Source organism: Arachis hypogaea, chromosome 18 (genome assembly GCF_003086295.3).
Source record: "Arachis hypogaea cultivar Tifrunner chromosome 18, arahy.Tifrunner.gnm2.J5K5, whole genome shotgun sequence".
In the NCBI taxonomy this organism is placed as follows: domain Eukaryota; kingdom Viridiplantae; phylum Streptophyta; class Magnoliopsida; order Fabales; family Fabaceae; genus Arachis; species Arachis hypogaea.
This window is the reverse complement of record NC_092053.1, coordinates 7,565,320-7,584,148: the sequence shown is the minus strand read 5'-3', so window position 1 is coordinate 7,584,148 and position 18,829 is coordinate 7,565,320. Positions and strand designations below refer to the sequence as shown.

At 35.2% G+C, this 18,829-nt stretch overlaps 1 protein-coding gene across 1 annotated transcript; it reads left to right on the top strand.

Annotated features, from left to right (window-relative positions):
* The first annotated feature begins 233 nt into the window (after window positions 1–233).
* LOC112772497 (arogenate dehydratase/prephenate dehydratase 1, chloroplastic) lies at window positions 234–4,101 on the top strand. The gene is made up of 11 exons (XM_025817460.3): window positions 234–911; window positions 1,581–1,648; window positions 1,724–1,816; window positions 1,991–2,191; window positions 2,390–2,470; window positions 2,573–2,668; window positions 2,746–2,823; window positions 2,904–2,993; window positions 3,084–3,151; window positions 3,283–3,364; window positions 3,697–4,101. Exons 1-11 carry the CDS (start codon window positions 620–622, stop codon window positions 3,751–3,753), a joined length of 1,206 nt encoding a protein of 401 aa, XP_025673245.1. The 5' UTR covers window positions 234–619; the 3' UTR covers window positions 3,754–4,101.
* The last annotated feature ends 14,728 nt before the right edge of the window (window positions 4,102–18,829 follow it).

Genomic DNA, 18,829 nt, shown 5'->3' with positions numbered 1-18,829 from the left:
AAATAATTTTTTTTCTCTTTTGTTCAAAGACATAATAATTCAACACTGAAAAATGGAGCAAAGTGGCAGCACATCAAACTCCCCAAACCAATTGTTGATAGCATAAAACAATCTTACACTATTATTTATTGATCATATATTTTTTACTTTTAAGACTTATAAAGTACTTAGTTATTACTTATTGGAACACATTTTATTAATATACTTATATAGACTTAGAAGTAGATATTCGTATAAAACATTTTTTATATTGATAATACACCAAAAATTACATTTAATTAGAAATTTTTTAAGAAGAAAAAAGAGATTTGTTGTTTTTTTCTTCCACTCCAAATTAAGACGAGAGCTTATTAAGCTCCAAAAATCGCCGTTTTTTTAAAAAATCCCATCACAAGCTAAAGACTAAAGTCTTAGAGTTTGAGTCCGTTGCTTCATTCATTGGCCCAAAAATCTTGTCTTTGATTTTTGGGTTTACAGAAAATAATGTTTTTATCTCTAGATTTTGTCCCCTTTTGTGGTAGTTGTACTTCACATGCTACAAGCCTATAACGGTTTCAGAGAGCGAAAAGCGCACACAAACGCCCTCTGCAGAGAAAACATAGAAAGCCATTGACCCTCCATGGCTGTGGCATCGTCTCTTGCTCTATCAGGGCTTGCAAGTTTCCAACTTTGTTGTTGTAACAGCTTGTTGAGGGTGAAGAACAGTGATTTTGGATTAAGTTTGGAGAATTATCATCACAAGAGAGCAGCAACAACCAAATGGGGGTTCCTCCTTGGTGGGGTTTCTGTGTTGCATGTTGAGAATCCATGGAAGCCAGCTAGGATAATGGTACAGCATGTTGTTCATAATGATCAATTGGGTGGTGATGTTGTATCTCAGGGATTGCATAAGGATTTGGGTTCTCTTCCAAGTGAGTTTTCTTACTTTCTTTAGTGTTTGTTTGCATTTTCATTCTGTTCAAGATAACAGATCCTGTTAGATGTTTATGAGCATAATTATCCATATAATTGAATTATTTAATTTCTTTATTCCATTGGTGCTTGCTTGCTCTGCATTGCTGAATGAATAAAGACTTGTTTTGTGTAATTTATCTTTTCTGGTTTGATTTCACACTGTTAATTGAGTTTGTTAACATTTCCTAGCTATAGAGCGGAATAAAAGATTAACTTCCCCCCATGTTGTTTTTTAAAGCTAGTTGTTAAAGCAAAGCAGCGATTATATGCAGGGTTGGTTGTGGCGTTGGTGAAGGGGATAGACCAGTTAGTACTCCCAAGTCATTGTTGGTACTTCGTTCAACCGGTCTTATGTTTCTCATTGTTGTTGTTCTCCTGAATTCTGGAAAACATTGTTCAGAATGAATGTATATGTTGGAAAACATATGATCAACTTGTATCAGGAGTTGTGCCGTTGGAATCTGTCTAGTTGTAACTGTTTAGAAAGTTACTCATCCTGTGCTGTTGTTTTATTTTATTTTGTTATCTTGCCATATGGATTCCCATGTTATGTAATTTGCCATGACCTATGAGTTATACTTTTGGATCACATAATTTACAACTACTGATTTTGTCTCTAAATGTAGAGCCTTTGTCCATATCCGATATTGTGGCTGCTTCTGATGATAGTGCTAAAGTGCGAATATCATATAAGGTATGATGTGTATGTTTGTTTCTACTTTGTGATTTGATGGTCATGTTTCATCATTTGCTTGGATTATTGAATTAGGGAATACCTGGATCATACAGCGAGGATGCTGCACACAAAGTGTACCCTAATTGTGAAACAGTTCCTTGCCATGATTATGAAGCTGCCTTTAAGGTTTGAAATAATCTGTAATATTCTTTATGCAGTAGTTTAGCTAAAGCTGAATTCCTTGTGTGTTTGTGTTCGTGCACGCGCATGTATTTTATCATGTATAAGCAAGGACTTTTGCTTATGGCCATCAATATCTTTCTTATAACCTAGTTAACTTCTATAAAAATATTTTGACAGGCTGTTGAATTATGGATTGCTGACAAAGTTGTTGTTCCAATAGAGAATTCATCCGGGGGAAGCATCCATCGAAACTATGATTTACTTCTTCGTCATAGGCTGCATATTGTTGCTGAGGTGCAGTTGGCTACTAATCTCTCACTTTTAGCTTTGCCAGGTGTCAGAGTAGAGTACTTGAAACGAGTTCTAAGTCATCCCCAGGTTTGGCTATATTCTTTTTTCCATTTATGGCTCTTCCGAGATGTGGTAGTGTAGAATTGCTATTGCATCTGATCCTATGCAATACAAGAAAGAAAGAGATGTTTCTTTTAGTGGGGTGCGGTTTCAGGCATTCAGTGTTGTCATCGATACTTAATTACTTATTCCTTTTATATTTATTGTCATTAATTCATCATGCAGGCACTTGAATTGAGTGATAATTTCTTGACTAAACTAGGTGTTGCCAGAGAAAATGTTGATGATACAGCTGGTGCTGCTCAGGTAATCTGACAACATATTTTTCGTGACTTCTAAGTTTTCTAATGCATTATTAGAGAAAAAAATTGTTTAATTTTCCCCCTTTTAATGTGTGCATGACATTAGCATGTAGCTTTGGATGGTCTATATGATGCCGGTGCGATTGCAAGCATTCGAGCTGCAGAAATTTATGGGCTTAATGTGCTTGCAGAAAAAGTTCAGGTAAAACTCCTTACCAAGTCAGGTTGGTTTAAATGAAAACGCTTGTGTTTGTTTCAAAATTCCAATGTCTTATACAGGACGATGGTGAAATCATCAGTCGTTATCTCGTGCTTGCCAGGGATCCAATAATTCCGAAATCTGATAAGCTCTTTAAGGTAAACTTTTGACCTATGAAGTTGTATCTTAACCATGTTACAAGATTTTCTTGAATCGACTCATCATTAGATAATTCCAGACAAGCATTGTGTTTACACTGGACGAGGGTCCTGGGGTACTGTTTAAGGCGTTGGCAGTATTTGCCTTAAGAGATATAAACTTAACCAAGGTATAACAGAAGAAGCTTCTTTTTCTTAGTCTGGCTCTCAATTCTTAATAAATACATGAAGATCAATGATATGTATTATTGTAAAATCAGATTGAAAGTCGCCCACAACGAAATCGGCCGTTAAGAGTTGTTGATGATTCGAACACCGGGAGTGCCAAGTGAGTTATGATTTTTTCCTTTGCATTTCCTATTCTAGCCGAGGATAAAGTCATTCAGAGATTTCTGAAACTACATATTTCCCTATCCTGATGCAAGAAATTGAGATAACATGTTACTTTTTTTCATTTAGGTATTTCGACTACCTTTTCTACATTGATTTTGAGGCATCTATGACTGAGCCCCGAGCACAAACCGCTTTAGGACATCTGCAGGTTTGTTCTTTGTCATCTTATTCATGATCTGAAATCTGTCTCTTAATTCTTCTATTTGCTTCTGTCCCTTATTAAACCTTCCTTCTGAAAGAGTCATGGCCAAAATCCTGTTCAAGTGTTTAGATCTTTTGGACTAAGATTCTGTTCTCTCTTTTTCCTGTAGTATCTAACATGCTAATACAATGCACACACACTTTCTCAAGCGTTCTGTTCTATACCTTTTGTTGAATTTTCCCTCTTTTCAACCACCTGTATATCAAATATTAATTCTACCAACTTTTTTTGTCATGAGTTCCTAAGCATATATCAAATATTATTAAATGTCCCTACAGGAATTCGCCACATTTCTTCGGGTGCTGGGCTGCTATCCTATGGATACAACCATATGAGTCACAGCTATCCGTGTTTATTGCTGAATTTTCAATGGATATCATCATACTCAAGCCTAAAATGCCGGAATTTCCAAGAGCATTCGGAGCTAACTGATGGTCTGAACATACAATACGGCGATGCAAACGGTCGATTGTGATCTTAGACATTGCAAAAGAATGAACAGAGGTATAAGGTTTTAAACATGTATGTAATATGTAGTATAGCTTCAATTCTATAGCATTAAAAAGCATAAACAAAAGAAACAAAAGCAACAGTGAATGTAAAAGGAAAAAATCTGCTAATGTATTCTTTGTTTCATAGTGAATTCACCATAATCAGTAAGAACACGATTTGTTAGCATCTCATACCTTGCCTTGATTCCTAACTGTAAACACCTCATGATCAATTATGTTTCTGTTCATGTATTGAAAGTTTGAATATTCTTATTCTCAAATGCTATGGCTAGACAAATAGCATTTCATTCTATTACAATGTCAACCTTGACAAAAAGAATTAAAAAAGAGAAGGACAAAAAACATGCATGCCACCAATCCATTGCTTCACAGTGAAGTCTCTCAGCCCATTATGATCAATAATAACATGATGCATTGGTTGATTGGTTCGCATCTAATGTGTTTGTCTTGATTCTTCTTGTATTCTCTTCATAGAATTGATACTGTTCTTATTTGAAACCTTGAAAAAATTGCAACAGTTATCTAAAAGACATTTTGTGTTTGGTTTGAAAATTTTGTGAAGAGAAAATAGAAAATAAGAAGTGAAAATGAAAAATAAAATTTTACTATTTTTACTATTTTTTTTGTAAAATTCTGAAAATTAAAAAAAGAAACTAAAGGCTCACACCTCCGCTTCTCCGCATACCTTTACCCTCCTTTCCAATCATTCACAGTTTTACACTTCTCTTCACCAAAGGCTCACACCTTCGCTCACCACCCCCTTTCCAATCATTCACACACCTCCGCTCACTACCTCCTTTCCAATCATTCACAGTTTCACACTTCTCTTATTTTAAAATAAGAGAAGTGTGAAACTGTGAATGATTGGAAATGAGGTGATGAGCGGAGGTGTGAGCCTTTGGTGAAGAGAAGTGTGAAACTGTGAATGAAGAGAAGTGTGAAATTGTGAATGATTGGAAAGGAGGGTGAAAGTATGCGGAGGTGTGAACCTTTATTATATAGTTATCAGAACCGGACCGGACCGGCCGGTTCGACCAGAAAACCGGCCGGTTCGCACTCAGATTGCATTAAACTCGCGCGGGTCCACGGTGCACCTGCGCACTGCTGAACCATCGTAGGAGCACCCCCTCTTCGCAACTCCAAAAATGTATTCAATTTCATTAAAAGAAAATTATGTAAATAATTTAATTCTAAATTCTTAAAGAATATTCTTAAGGTATTCTAATTTTAATACACAGAACGAATAAAAAATTATGTTTGTGACATGCACTCATTGCAGAGATGCCAGCTGCTGCTGCAATTGAATGTTCTTGGTGACTTGTGAGTCCACAATTTTTTTGGTGAGTGACTTGTGAGTTCACATGTTGATATTTCAACGTTGGTCTTAAAAAGTAAAATTCAATCAAGAGAAGTGACATGAAACCACTACTTTTTTCCCAACAAAATATTGATATGAAAGAATCAAATATTAATGTTTTTGGTTTGAGACTGGTTGCTTTATTTGCATGACCATCTTGGTGTGACATTTGAACAATTTGGAATCTGCTGTGGCTGATGGATACTCAATGGGAGGGGAAAAGACATAAATAAAGCTTGTTATAAACTAACCCACTTGAGCTGGAGTGCTCAACTCATTAGTCCGTTTAAGTAAATATCATAGCGAGGTTCGAATTCTGCTTTGTGTATGAGTCTAAACCCTAATCATATGTTAGGAAAAAATGACTAGCATCTTAAGGAATAGTATAAAAAATACTAAAAATTTATGATAAATGTTATCCTACTCTCTCTAAAATAACATATAAGTTACCATCTCTGATATATCATATCCTAATGGATGTTTATTTATTTTAAATTTTTAGTAGAATTTATTGGATGACTAATTTATCTAATAAAATAAAAAATAAAAAATTGATTTCGGGTCATTGAAATTTGTTGAAAATTTAACAAAATATTTGAAAAATAATGTTAAATATTACTTTTTTATTTTTCACACAAAATCTCTGCTTTCTAACAAAAATTAAATAAAAATCCTGACCTTCTTAAAAAATAATTGCAAACTAGCTACATTAATTTTTAAAAAACAAGATATAAAGTATTTCAATTTTTTTTCATATAATTTAAAACCAAATTGTATAAAATAAATTTTTAAATTTAAAGATCTACTTGACACGATAAACTTTTCATATTAAAAATTTTTACGGTGACACTAATTTGTGTTTCTATTTTTAATTTGTCACATCAATATTTTAGTTTAGAATTTAGTTAATATAAGAAAATTTTTAAATTAATATTTTAATAAATATATAACAAATATATTAAAATAAACATCGAATTAGAATGTGACATATCAAAAAGGATAACTTACATGTTACTTTAGAGAAGGTATGGTAACATTCACCAAAATTTATTTGTATGCCAATATTTATTATCCATATGATAAAATTAAATAATATCTAAAATCTTTTCCATGTTTATTATATAAATAACTTTTGCCTTCAAAAACGTTAATCACTTTAGATATTTATTTTCTTTTTGTTAATTACATATAATATATTTCAACATGTTGTGATAAGGATTATGATGTGGATGTCTATTCATTATGGACGGCTTACACATTCTCAAAATTGATTATATTAAAGAGGTTTAAAAGTGTAAATATTTTACCTCTATAAATAGTAAAATGTAATTGTACATTCGTACACTACAACAACACAATAACATATACACTTTCTCTTTCTTTATACACAGCAATAAAATCTTCTCTCTCTCCTTTTTTTTTTTTTTTGATAAGGGACGGGGCAAAGACCCAAAGAAACAAACAAATTAACTAAGATGTCTTGGGAACTTTATCCTTCTGCAGTCAGCGTCCAGCGAAGGAAATAGGAAATGAGGGGCTTCTTCAAAGCAACTCAATCCATGGGGGAGACGATGTGCATGCTTTGCAAGGTCATCAGCTGCAAAATTTACTTCTCGAAATATGTGGTTCACCTGAAAAATTTCAGGCTTCGCTAGAAGGCGCTTGATCTCCCTCACCAGAGAGGTACTTGAATGTTGGGAGGTAGAAGCACTGTGGATAAGGTTGAAAGCACACAGGGAATCTGTCTCTATAACAAGCTTTCTTAACCCCAAATCAATTGCGAGTTTTAATCCCAAATAAATTCCCCAGAGCTCAACTGTGGTAATGGTTACCGCACCGATGTTAAACATGAAGCCTACCTTGAGTCTCCCATTTGTATCCCTCAGAAGTCCTCCACAAGCATCGATTCCCGAATTTGTGAGAAACGAGCCATCGGTATTAATCTTATACCAACCCTCCTTTGGCGGAGACCAACCAATGTCGATAATCTTAGTCGAGGTAAGGGCTTTTCTGCTTTTGTCAGTTTTTTGAAAAACCTCATAATAGTGTTTAGCTAAGTTTTGAATTATTCTTGGAAGGTTTGAGCTGTGGATGCCCAAATTGTTAAAAATTAAATCATTTCTGTTTCTCCAAGCTGCATTGCAGGTAGTAACAAAATAAGTGGGCCAAGCATTCCCATCCTTTTTTCGAGCAGTCACGCAAAGATTGTGCTTGAACCAATCCTGGAAGTTTTGGTTGAAGAACTTGCCTTGTTGACTGCTATCAACGCTGCTCATCCAAGTTTTACGGATATAGTGACAATCCCGGAGAACATGGAGCAGGGTCTCTTCTTGGCCAGGGCACCTGGGACAACACTCATTGCTGGTAAGTCCTATCCTTTTCCTCCTGGAATTAGTGAGTAAAGCCTCTTGCATTGCTAGCCATGAAAAAGCTTTAAGACGTTGTGGTATATTGAGCTTCCAAACATCTTTAAAATTTTTTTCTCTATTCTCATTATTTGAAAAATAAGCTTCATAGGCAGATTTAATAGTGAAATCTCCCTTAGGTTCTGGTAACCAGCTGATACTGTCTTCTCCTAAATCAGAATGAGGGGCTTTTATAATCTGGATTAACTCTAAAATCTCCTTCGGAAGGATTTGATTTAGTTTGAACCAATCCCAGTCTCCCTCTGCTCTCGCATAAGCGGCCACCTTCTCATCACTCCTATCCCCGTCAATGGAACTTATAGCAAGCGAGCCTATGCCTGGCACCCAATGATCGTTCCAGAATGATATCTTTTCACCATTTCCAATTCTCCAAATGACATTAGTGCTGAATTGGTTCCAAATCTTTGTAATACTTCTCCAAACATTCGAACTACTAGCTTTAGAAATCACCTTAGGAATCGACTGAGTTCCACACCCATATTTTCCTTTCATAACTCTGACCCATAGGGATTGATTATCCTGAATAAGGCCCCAGGCTAATTTCATGAGGAATAAAGCATTTGTATCTTCTGCCTTTCGAATACCAAGCCCTCCCATACTCTTCGGCTTGCAAATAGTATCCCACCTTATTAAATGGATCTTTTTATTCGCTTCAGTTTCATCCCAAAGAAAGTCTCTACAAATCTTGTCTATTTGATTGCAAATTTCCTTCGGAATCTTCATGGTTTGCATCACGTAACTAGGGATAGATGACAAGACTGACTGGATGAGAGTACACCTTCTTGCAAAAGAGAGCGTCTTCATGTTCCAGCTAGAAAGCTTAGCCTTCATTTTGTCGATGATGAATTGAAAATGTTGCTTGTTTCACTTCTCATGAATGAGGGGAACACCAAGGTACTTTCCTAAGTTGCATGTTAGGTTGATGCCAAATGTTGACTGGGCTCTTGCTTGATGGTGTAAACTACATTCTTTGAGAAGAAAACACAAGATTTCTGAAAATTAACCCTTTGGCCAGAGCTATCACAGAAAACCTTAAGTGTTTCCCTTATGACATTTACTTGATCCTTACTAGCTTGTGCAAATAAGACCAAATCATTTGCAAAGCAAAGATGAGAGAGTTTAGGCCCATTCCTAGATAGCATAATAGGTTTCCACTTCCTATCATTAACTCGAGAGTTAATAAGGTGGGAAAGTCTCTCAACGCAAAGAACAAAAAGGTAAGGTGAGAGGGGATCTCCCTGTCTAATGCCTCTGGAGGGACGAAATTCTTCTTATGGATACCCATTCCAAATAAGATTCATAGTTGGCGTAGTTATGCAATACTCAATGACATTGACCAAGCTCTCTGGTAAATGCATCTCCTTGAGGGTATGTAAGATGAAATCCCAATTGAGCCTATCGTATGCCTTCTCTAAGTCAATCTTGACCGCCATAAATCCTTTTCCGCAATTCTTTGTCCTCATAGAATGGATCACTTCTTGAGCTACCAAAATATTATCTGCACTAACCCTTCCTGGAACAAAACTAGCTTGAGTATTTGAAATAAGAAAAGACATATGGGGTTTAAGCCCTTCTACAACAATCTTAGAAATAATCTTATAGACAACATTGCAGAGACTAATAGGCCTAAATTGAGTAAAATTCTCAGGGGCAGGAACTTTAGGAATAATAGAGATGAGAATCTGGTTAACGTTCACGATATTCTTAGGTTCCTGACAGATAGACCGAACCCAAGTAACCAAAGAATCTTTAATAGTGTCCCAAGAGAATTGGAAGAATTTAGCTGGAATTCTATCTCTCCCTGGTGCTTTCCACCCTCCCATATTGAACACAACCTTCTTGATTTCCTCCTCTGAGGTCTCCTTCCCTAGTTCCTTAATATCTTCATCCACAATCCTAGGAAAGAAACCTGTCAAGGGAAAAGGAACATAGATCTGATCAGAAGAATAAAAATTTTTAAAAAAACATACTCCCATATTCTTAAGCATAACAGGATCCTCAATCCAAGAACCATGACTGTCCATAAGGGACGTGACTCGGTTCCTTCTTCTACGACTATTAGCTTTTTGATGGAAATATCTAGTGTTTTTAGCCCCAATTGGATAGTATTACACCTCGACATTTGTTGCCAATAGCTTTCTTCTTGGATGGAAATGACTTCATATTCCTTCCAAAGATCTTTCTGAAGTTTATCCAGGAAGGGGTTGTGACCAAAAGATAACTTCTTATTAATTCCCTCCATACGGAGAAGTATACAGTTCTTCTTTCGAATGATATGACTAAAGACTTCTTTATTCCAAATATTTACTTTTTTTGTAAACGAAGCTATGTTGAGGATAAGGTCTCCTTTTTTATCCCAACTATTGTCTACTAGATCCTTGTAATTGTCATGGAGAATCCAAGGGGCTAAGAACCTAAAAGGCTTCGTTCCTCCATAATTGTCGTTCTGATTAAAGTCCAAAAGAAGAGGAAGATGATCTGATTTGAGTCTCAGAAGATATTTAACACCTGCATTAGAAAAAGCATTAACAAAATCTACATTACAAATAAATCTATCAAGTCTGCGTTTAGTGTTACCCCGCTGCCAAGTAAAGGGTGGCCCGGTAAAACCAAATCGCTGACACCACAATTAAGGATACAAGAATAGAATCTGTTGCTATCTTGAGAGAGATTTGTACTTCCTCCCGTATCATTTAACGATAATATGGAGTTAAAGTCCCCCCTCCTAAACACCATGGTCCAGATATATCAGGAGCTAATCTTTTCAGGGACTCCCATAAAGTCCTTCTGTTTGCTGGTTGTGGGCTGCCATAGACAGCAGTGAGCCACCAGGTGCTAACTTGCTGGTAGCAAACCTTCATGTGGATGAATTGATTGTGAATATGCATAGGTTCAATCTCCCAATAAGCCTTTTTCTAGAGGCACCATATACCTTCCGCAAAACCACTCGCCTCACTTATGCACCACGAATCGAATCCCAACTTCTTGATGATATTTTTTGCTTTTGGACCTGACACATGAGTTTCCAAAAGAATGCACAAGTTAGCTCTATATCTGAAAGCAAGATCTTTAATAATGGAAGGGAACCCTTTGGCAGCGGCTTCTCTACAATTCCAGATTAAGATATTCATAAAAACTAAATAAAAAAGAGGTAGAACTCATCCTGATAACAAGAAGACTCAAGCCTCCATAGGCTTTGGGCTTGATGGAGAATGCTCCATATCTACTTTCCGTCTTGACAGCTCCATATCCTCCGTATCTGTAAAAGGATCATCCTCTCCAGGATCAGGGGGTTTAGTTGCTATCATAGCTTCCTCTGGACCCTTAGCTCCCCCTCCCATGATAGAGGAAATAAGAGAGTTAGTGGTGATATCGTTAGTGTAAGCTACATTGTTGTATTCTCCATCTTGATATTTTTTGGCAATCTCTTTGTTTAGTCTGCTAAAGCTTCACCAATAATCACTGTGGTCATTTTTGTTTTTCTCATTTTGAACTCTCCTTGCATTACTTGTTGAAGGATCTGTGACCTGTGAACTAGCATTCACAAGGTCTATTTTGTTTGATTGCTTGGGCTGACTTTGAATGGTCTGTTGCTTCTTACTGATTTCAATGGGCCTTCCTTTTACTTGTGAGGGGGGAGCCTTAGATTTTTGCTGATTTTTTTGGTGGCCCAGATTTTTGGGTATCAAATCTGGGTGCTGGTTGGATTTTTCCTTTCCTTCTTTAGTCTCTTTATTGCTATTGGCGTAGTATTCTTGTTTCCCATAATAGTTACTCTGATTTTCCTCCACGTAATCTTCTGAATTAATTCCTTCTAAAGCTTGAAATCTGCTTGACTGAAATCTTTCCTTTTTCTCCATATGAGAATCTTCCATCTTCGGCTTGTATCTTCTTTGATTTCTTTTTACTAACATCCAAGGACCAAACGGATTTTCCTCTTTGGGGAAGAGATTATTGCGTTTTTTGTCTTTAGGATCTTGATTACTCCCATCAATCTCCTTATTTCCCTCCTTTGAGGATTCTACCCTGAGATTGTCTTCCTGCTCTAACGGCTCCTTTCCATTTTTGCTTGGGTTACCACCACCACATTCCTGGTTGCTCCGATCAACCTCCATGGCAGCAGCTACCACTTTTTTAATTAGATCTCCAAAAATTTCATGACAATCTTCTACCTTATGGCCATACTGTCCACACTTAAAGCAAATCTGGTGGAGACCTTCGTATTCAAGCTTGAAGTCTTTGCCAAGAGCTTAAATATATGGAATTAATTTTTTATTTAAATCAATTTCTACACATATCCGTGCAAACTTACCTCTAGAATGGATAGAGGTGAGTTCATCAACTTTGAGCATGGTACCCAGAGCTTTCCCAACTTTCCAGAGAAAATATTTGTTATAGAGTTCTGCCGGAAGATTAGGGATCCGAATCCAAACAGCAACCTTTTGGATATTAACTTCTTGTGGTATAAATAGCGGTCTCCATCTCTGGATCAAGAGGTAGTGATCTGCAATCATCCATGGCCCTTCAAACAAAGCATGGGAGTAATCTTCTTGGTTAGAGAATCTGACAAGGAAGAAATTTTCTTCCAAATCCATAACTCTAACCACATCTTTCTTTGCCCATCTTTTGCTTACCCACCTCTCCATAGCCTGGAGGTTAAGGTTCTTTCCCAGGGGTTTGACGATCAAAGATCTCTTTCATGGACGACACCAGTCCTCGTATTCTTCTAGCGACACTTGTATGCTCAGCTTTGGATTGAAAGTAGCTTCTGTTTCTGGACTAGCATCAAAGGACTCCTTTTCCAGCACGTATTCCTCAGCGACCATATTTGCAATTTCTTTGGGATTGAGCTTGTCAAAACCATTATCAACTACCATGTCACAGTACAAAACCTTGCGGGTCGCTGCCTCTATTGGGCTATCCTCTAGGGCTTCCTCCTGCTGTCTGGGTGATTGCATATTTGCTTCCACATTATTATTTGGAGATTCTTCCATGGTGACTTCTGCATTGATTTCCTTCATATCCTCATGCATCTTGACTTTTTTTAGTACTTTTTGCCACCAGATCCTCTTCTTCTGGTGATCTCTTTTCTAGTTCAGTGGTTTGTGTATTGGCGTTCATGAGAGAAAACTTCTCATATAAAACTTCTCTCTCTCCTTTATATTACTAATACAACTCTCTCTCTTTCTTTATTTTACAAGAATTTTTTAATACTCTTCTCTTTCACTCTTTATATTAATATTAGTAAATATAATAATCATCTTTATTATATTGAGATAGTAATTATGGTACTAGAGTCTTCTACTTATACTTCTATTTTATATTTATTTTACAACACGTTATCAGCACGAGACTCTGATCAAATTTTTAGGAAGATTCAGGTAACAAATTTTCATTATGTCGAAACTCTTTCATCTTGAATTTAATGCTCTTGATATATCTGGAAACAATTATTTATCATGGATATTAGATGCTGAAATCCATCTTGATTCAATGGATCTTGAAAATACCATTAAGGCTGAAAATAATGCATCCCAGAAGGATAAAGCCAAAGCCATGATTTTCCTTCGTCGTCATCTTGATGAAGGATTAAAACATGAATATCTCACATTAAAAGATCCTGCAGATCTTGGAAAAACCTTGAAGAAAGGTACAATCATGTGATACTTCCTCAAGCCCGATATGTTATAGAAAACTTTCTCGACCTTCCATGTCTCGAATGTGCTCCTACAGCAGCAGTATCGAGAAAAAGAATTTAAAAATATTTTGAACTAATTTCTTGCCTTCTTGTTGCTGAGCGCAACAATGAGTTACTCTTAAAAAATCATGAAGCGCGCCCAACTGGCGCCGCCCCATTTTCTGAAGCAAATACGGCAAATCATTACCCCAGAAGAGGTAAATGGCAAGATTTTAATAACAAGAAAAAATTATGGAAGGAAAATGAATTATGTTCACAAGAAATGATCTCACTAGAAGTAGGATAAAGAAAGAAACAATGGGTAAAATAAATCAATTGATGATCCTGAAGGAAATATTGGCTATTTGATCAATATGAAATAGTTTAATATATGAGTTTGTTAAGTATTCATGTAAATAAATAATAAACTTTTTGTTAAGTTTTATTTTTATGCATCTGAATTTCAAATATAATATTTAAGAATTTCAAAATTATTGAATATGTATTTCTACTCATTTTATTATTATTATTTATCTTTGAAGAAAATGGCAAGGATATATAATGAGGATGTATGCCTTGCGGATAGTGCAAGTTTGCACACTATTCTTAAAAGTAATATGTATTTTACCCATCTTGTGCTAAAAGAAAAATATGTTAATACTATTATTAGCTCAGGCAATGTGATAGAAGGCTCTGGAAGAGCTATAATTTTGTTTCCCGGAGGAACAAAATTCATAATAAATAATGCACTATTGTCTACCAAATCTCTAAGAAACTTATTGAGTTTTAAAGATATTCGCCGAAATGGATATCATATTGAGACTATAAATGAGGAAAATCATGAGTACTTATGTATCACAACTCATGATTCAAATAAGAAAGTTATATTAGAAAAGTTACCCTCACTTTCATGTGGGGTATATTACACCAAGATTAGTGCAATTGAATCACATGCCACTGTAAACCAGAAGTTTACTAACCCAAATGAATTCATAACTTGGCACGACCGATTGGGTCATTCGAAACAACCATGATGTGGAGAATTATTGAAAACTCCCATGGACATTCACTAAAGAACCAGAAGATTCTTAAATCTAGTGAATTTTGTTATGTTGCATGTTCTCAAGGGAAGTTAATTTTAAGACCATCACCAGTAAAGATTTGATTTGAGTCCCCTGAATTCCTGAAAAGGATTCAAGGCGATATATGTGGACCTATTCATCCACCATGTGGATCTTTTAGATATTTTATGGTTCTAATAGACGCATCTTCGAGATGGTCACATGTGTGCTTATTGTCTTCTCGCAACCTGGCGTTTGCGAGATTATTGGCTCAAATTATTCGATTAAAAGCACAATTTCTAGAAAATCCAATCAAAGCAATTCGTCTTGATAATGCTAGTGAATTCACTTCCCAAGCTTTTGATGCTTATTGTATGGCTAATCGAATAAGTATTGAACATCCAGTAGCTTATGTTCACACACAAAATGGGTTAGCAAAATCACTTATTAAGCGCCTCCAATTAATTGCTAGATCCTTACTTATGAGAACAAATCTCCCAACCTCGGTTTGGAGGCATGCTATTTTACATGTCGCAGCACTTATTCGTTTGAGGCCAACAAGTTACCATCAGTTCTCTCCTATGCAATTAGCTTTTGGCCAGCAGCCAAATGTTTCCCATTTAAGAATATTTGGGTGTGCGATATATGTTCCCATTGCACCACCTAATCGCACCAAAATGGGACCCCAAAGAAAATTGGGGATATATATTGGATATGATTCTCCCTCTATAGTGAGGTATCTTGAGATACAAACTGGATATGTATTTAAAGCCCTGTTTGCGGATTGTCATTTTGATGAATCAAAATTTTCAACATTAGGGGGAGAGAATAAGCTTCCTGAAAAGGAACTTAATTGGAAAGCATCATCTTTGATGCATTTAGATCCTCGATCAAGGCAATGTAAACTAGAAGTTCAAAATATTATACATTTGCAAAGAATAGCAAATGAATTGCTTGATGCATTTTCCAATACAAAGAGGATAACCAAATCTTATATACCAGCAGAAAATGCCCCAATTCGAATTAATGTCCTAGTAGGACAAGTAGCCACTGAAGTAAATTCACGCTAGAAGCGTGACAGACATGTCGGTTCCAAAGACAAAAATCCTCGAAAGAGAAAAGATGTAAATACTATTCCTGTTGAAAAAGATATAGTAAAGACACTTGCACTTGTCCAAAATTCTGATATAGTTTTAACGTCAGAAGACGTTCAGGTACCTGAAAATTGTGAAAATGACGAAATCTCGATAAATTATGTCTTTACAGGAGAAAAATGGGACCGAAATAAGACAATTGTCAATGAAATATTTGCATATAATGTGGCATTAAATATCATGCATGAAAGTAAGGATCTTGAGCCAAAATCAGTTGAAGAATGTCGACAAAGAAATGATTGGCCAAAATGGGAAGAAGCCATGAAGGCTGAATTAGACTCACTTGCAAAACGTGAAGTCTTTGGACCTGTAGTCCGTACACCTGAAGATGTAAAACCTGTTGGATACCGATGGGTATTTGTGAGGAAATGAAATGAGAAAAATGAAGTTGTGCGCTACAAAGCCCGACTTGTGGCACAAGTTTTTTCACAAAGGACCGGTATAGATTATGAAGAAACGTATTCCCTTGTAGTGGATGCGATAACATTGCGTTATTTGGTCAGTTTATCTGTATATCATAAACTGCATATGTATTTAATGGATGTGGTAACAGCCTACTTATACGGCTCATTAGATCGTGATATCTATATGAAAGTCCTCGAAGGACTAAAGATATCTAAACCATCCAATGAATATTCGCAAGGGTTATACTCAGTCAAATTGCAAAGATCTTTATATGGTCTAAAGCAATCTGGACGAATATGGTATAATCGTCTTACTGAATATCTAGCCAAAAATGGATTCAAGAATGATGATATATGTCCATGGGTTTTCATAAAGAAATATACATCTAGGTTTATTATAATTGCTGTGTACGTTGATGATTTAAATATCATTGGAACTCCTGAAAAGATTCCAACAATTATAAAAACTCTAAAAGAAGAGTTTGAAATGAAAGATTTTGGAAAGACTAAATTTTGTCTCGGCCTGCAGATCGAGCATACAAAAAATGGGATCTTTATTAATCAAACGACATACACAGAAAAGATCTTGAAAAGATTTTATATGGATAAGTCACATCCCTTGAGTACCCCAATGATCGTAAGATCTTTGGATGTAGAAAATGATCAATTCCGTCCTAAAGAAGAAAATGAAGATATCCTTGGTCCTGAAGTACCATATCTTAGTGCCATTAGAGCACTAATGTATCTTGCTAATAATACACGACCTGATATATCATTTGCTGTGAATTTACTAACAAGATATAGTTCCTCTCCAACCAGAAGATATTAGAGTGGAATCAAACAAATCTTTCGATATGGAACGGTTGATATGAGATTGTTTTATCCCTATGGATCCAAGTCACAATTAGTTGGCTATGTAGATGCTGGATACTTGTCTGATTCACATAAAGGGAGATCTCAAATAGGATACCTATTCACATATGGTGGTACAGCTATATCATGGAGGTCCACGAAACAGACGATTGCAGCAACAACCTCTAATCATGCTAAAATACTCGTGATACATGAAGCTAGTCGCGAGTGTTTTTGGCTCAGGAGTTTGATCCAATATATTCTGTCATCATGTGGACTGATTGACCATAAGATAGCTCCAACTGTCCTATTTGAAGATAATACAGGATGCATTGCTCAACTGAAAGGCGGATACATCAAAGGTGATAGAACAAAGTATATTTCTCCCAAAATTCTTCTTCACTCATGATCTTCAAAATCAAGGGACAATTGATATCCAACAGATCCACTCAAGTGATAATCTAACAGATTTATTTACAAAGTCACTCTCAAAATCCTCCTTTGAAAGATTGGTATATGAGATTGAGATATGCCGAATTAGAGACATTAAATGATGTCGACAAAAGCGGGAGACTGTACTCTTTTTTCCTTGGTCAGGTTTTTTTCCATTGGATTTTTCTTGACAAGGTTTTTAACGAGACAGTTCTCATCACAAAGGATAATGTACTCTTTTTCCTTCACTAAAGTTTTTTCCCATTGGATTTTTCTTTAGTAAGGTTTTAACGAGGCATAACCTTGAATGGTCATTCAAGAGGGAGTGTTGTGATAAGGATTATGATGTGGATGCCCATTCATTATGGGCGGCTCACATATTCTCAAAACTGATTAAATTAAAGAAGTTTGAAAGTGTAAATATTTCACCTCTATAAATAGTAAAATGTAATTATACATTCGTACACTACAACAACACAATAACATATACACTTTCTCTCTCTTTATACACAACAATAAAATCTTCTCTCTCTTTTATATTATTAATATAATTCTCTCTCTTTTTTTATTTTACAAGAATTTTTAAATATTCTTCTCTTTCACTCTTTATATATAATATTAATAAATATATTAATCATCTTTATTATATTAAGATAGTAATTATGATATTAGAGTCTTCTACTTATATTTTTATTTTATATTTATTTTATAACACAACAAACTATTAATTATTTTATACCAATTTTATCATACCTTTAGTTATTACAAATATCTTATTCTCTCTTACCGACTCATCACCCTCCTATTGACCTATCTTATTCTTACGACATAACTCTTCAATAATTCAAAGGATACTTTAATCTGTGAACGTTTTTCATTTAAAGAACAACAACAATAATAATTTAATTTTCATACGCTATAAATATAATTTTTTTTTTTACAAAAAAACTAATTGTATAATATCACATTAATACAAATAACTAATTTTTAAATTTACTATTTAAAAACATCTAAATATATAAATCTGATTGGATGATTATATAAAATTTATTACAATACCAACATATAAAAATTAAAGTCAAATAAAAATAAAGCTATTAAATTACTTCATCATCAATTACTATATTATTCGCCTCTAAGGACTTTGGAAAAGAGGAACTGTCCAAAAAAAGATGAAAGAGAGGGAATAACGCCTCTCGTAGGGTTTATTCATAAATATTCTTACATCTTCGTTGAGCCCCAGAAAAAAGAACATAGTTTAGGAAGAGTTTCAACTGTACTGAAAATATTGATGTTTTAGTTATTTTAACCGTTGATCTAAATTATAAAAAAAAATATAATATATATTAATTAAAATCAACAGTTGAAATACCGAGAATACCAATATTTACAGTACACTAAAAATTTTTCCCATCATTTAACTAGTTGAGCTACTAGTGTGTATGTCAGCCAAAGAAAAAAAAAATCAAATGAAAATAGTGGCAATCAAAGGAATGGCATTTGAATGATACTGAAAAGACCATTATATTTAGTAAG

Bases quoted from the DNA above. Each gene is read 5' to 3' on its own strand.
- LOC112772497 (XM_025817460.3), top strand. From the start codon at position 620: ATGGCTGTGGCATCGTCTCTTGCTCTATCAGGGCTTGCAAGTTTCCAA. The intron at 2,669-2,745 runs GTAAAACTCCTT...TGTCTTATACAG, and splicing joins TGCTTGCAGAAAAAGTTCAG to GACGATGGTGAAATCATCAG. The intron at 3,152-3,282 runs GTGAGTTATGAT...TTTTTCATTTAG, and splicing joins TCGAACACCGGGAGTGCCAA to GTATTTCGACTACCTTTTCT.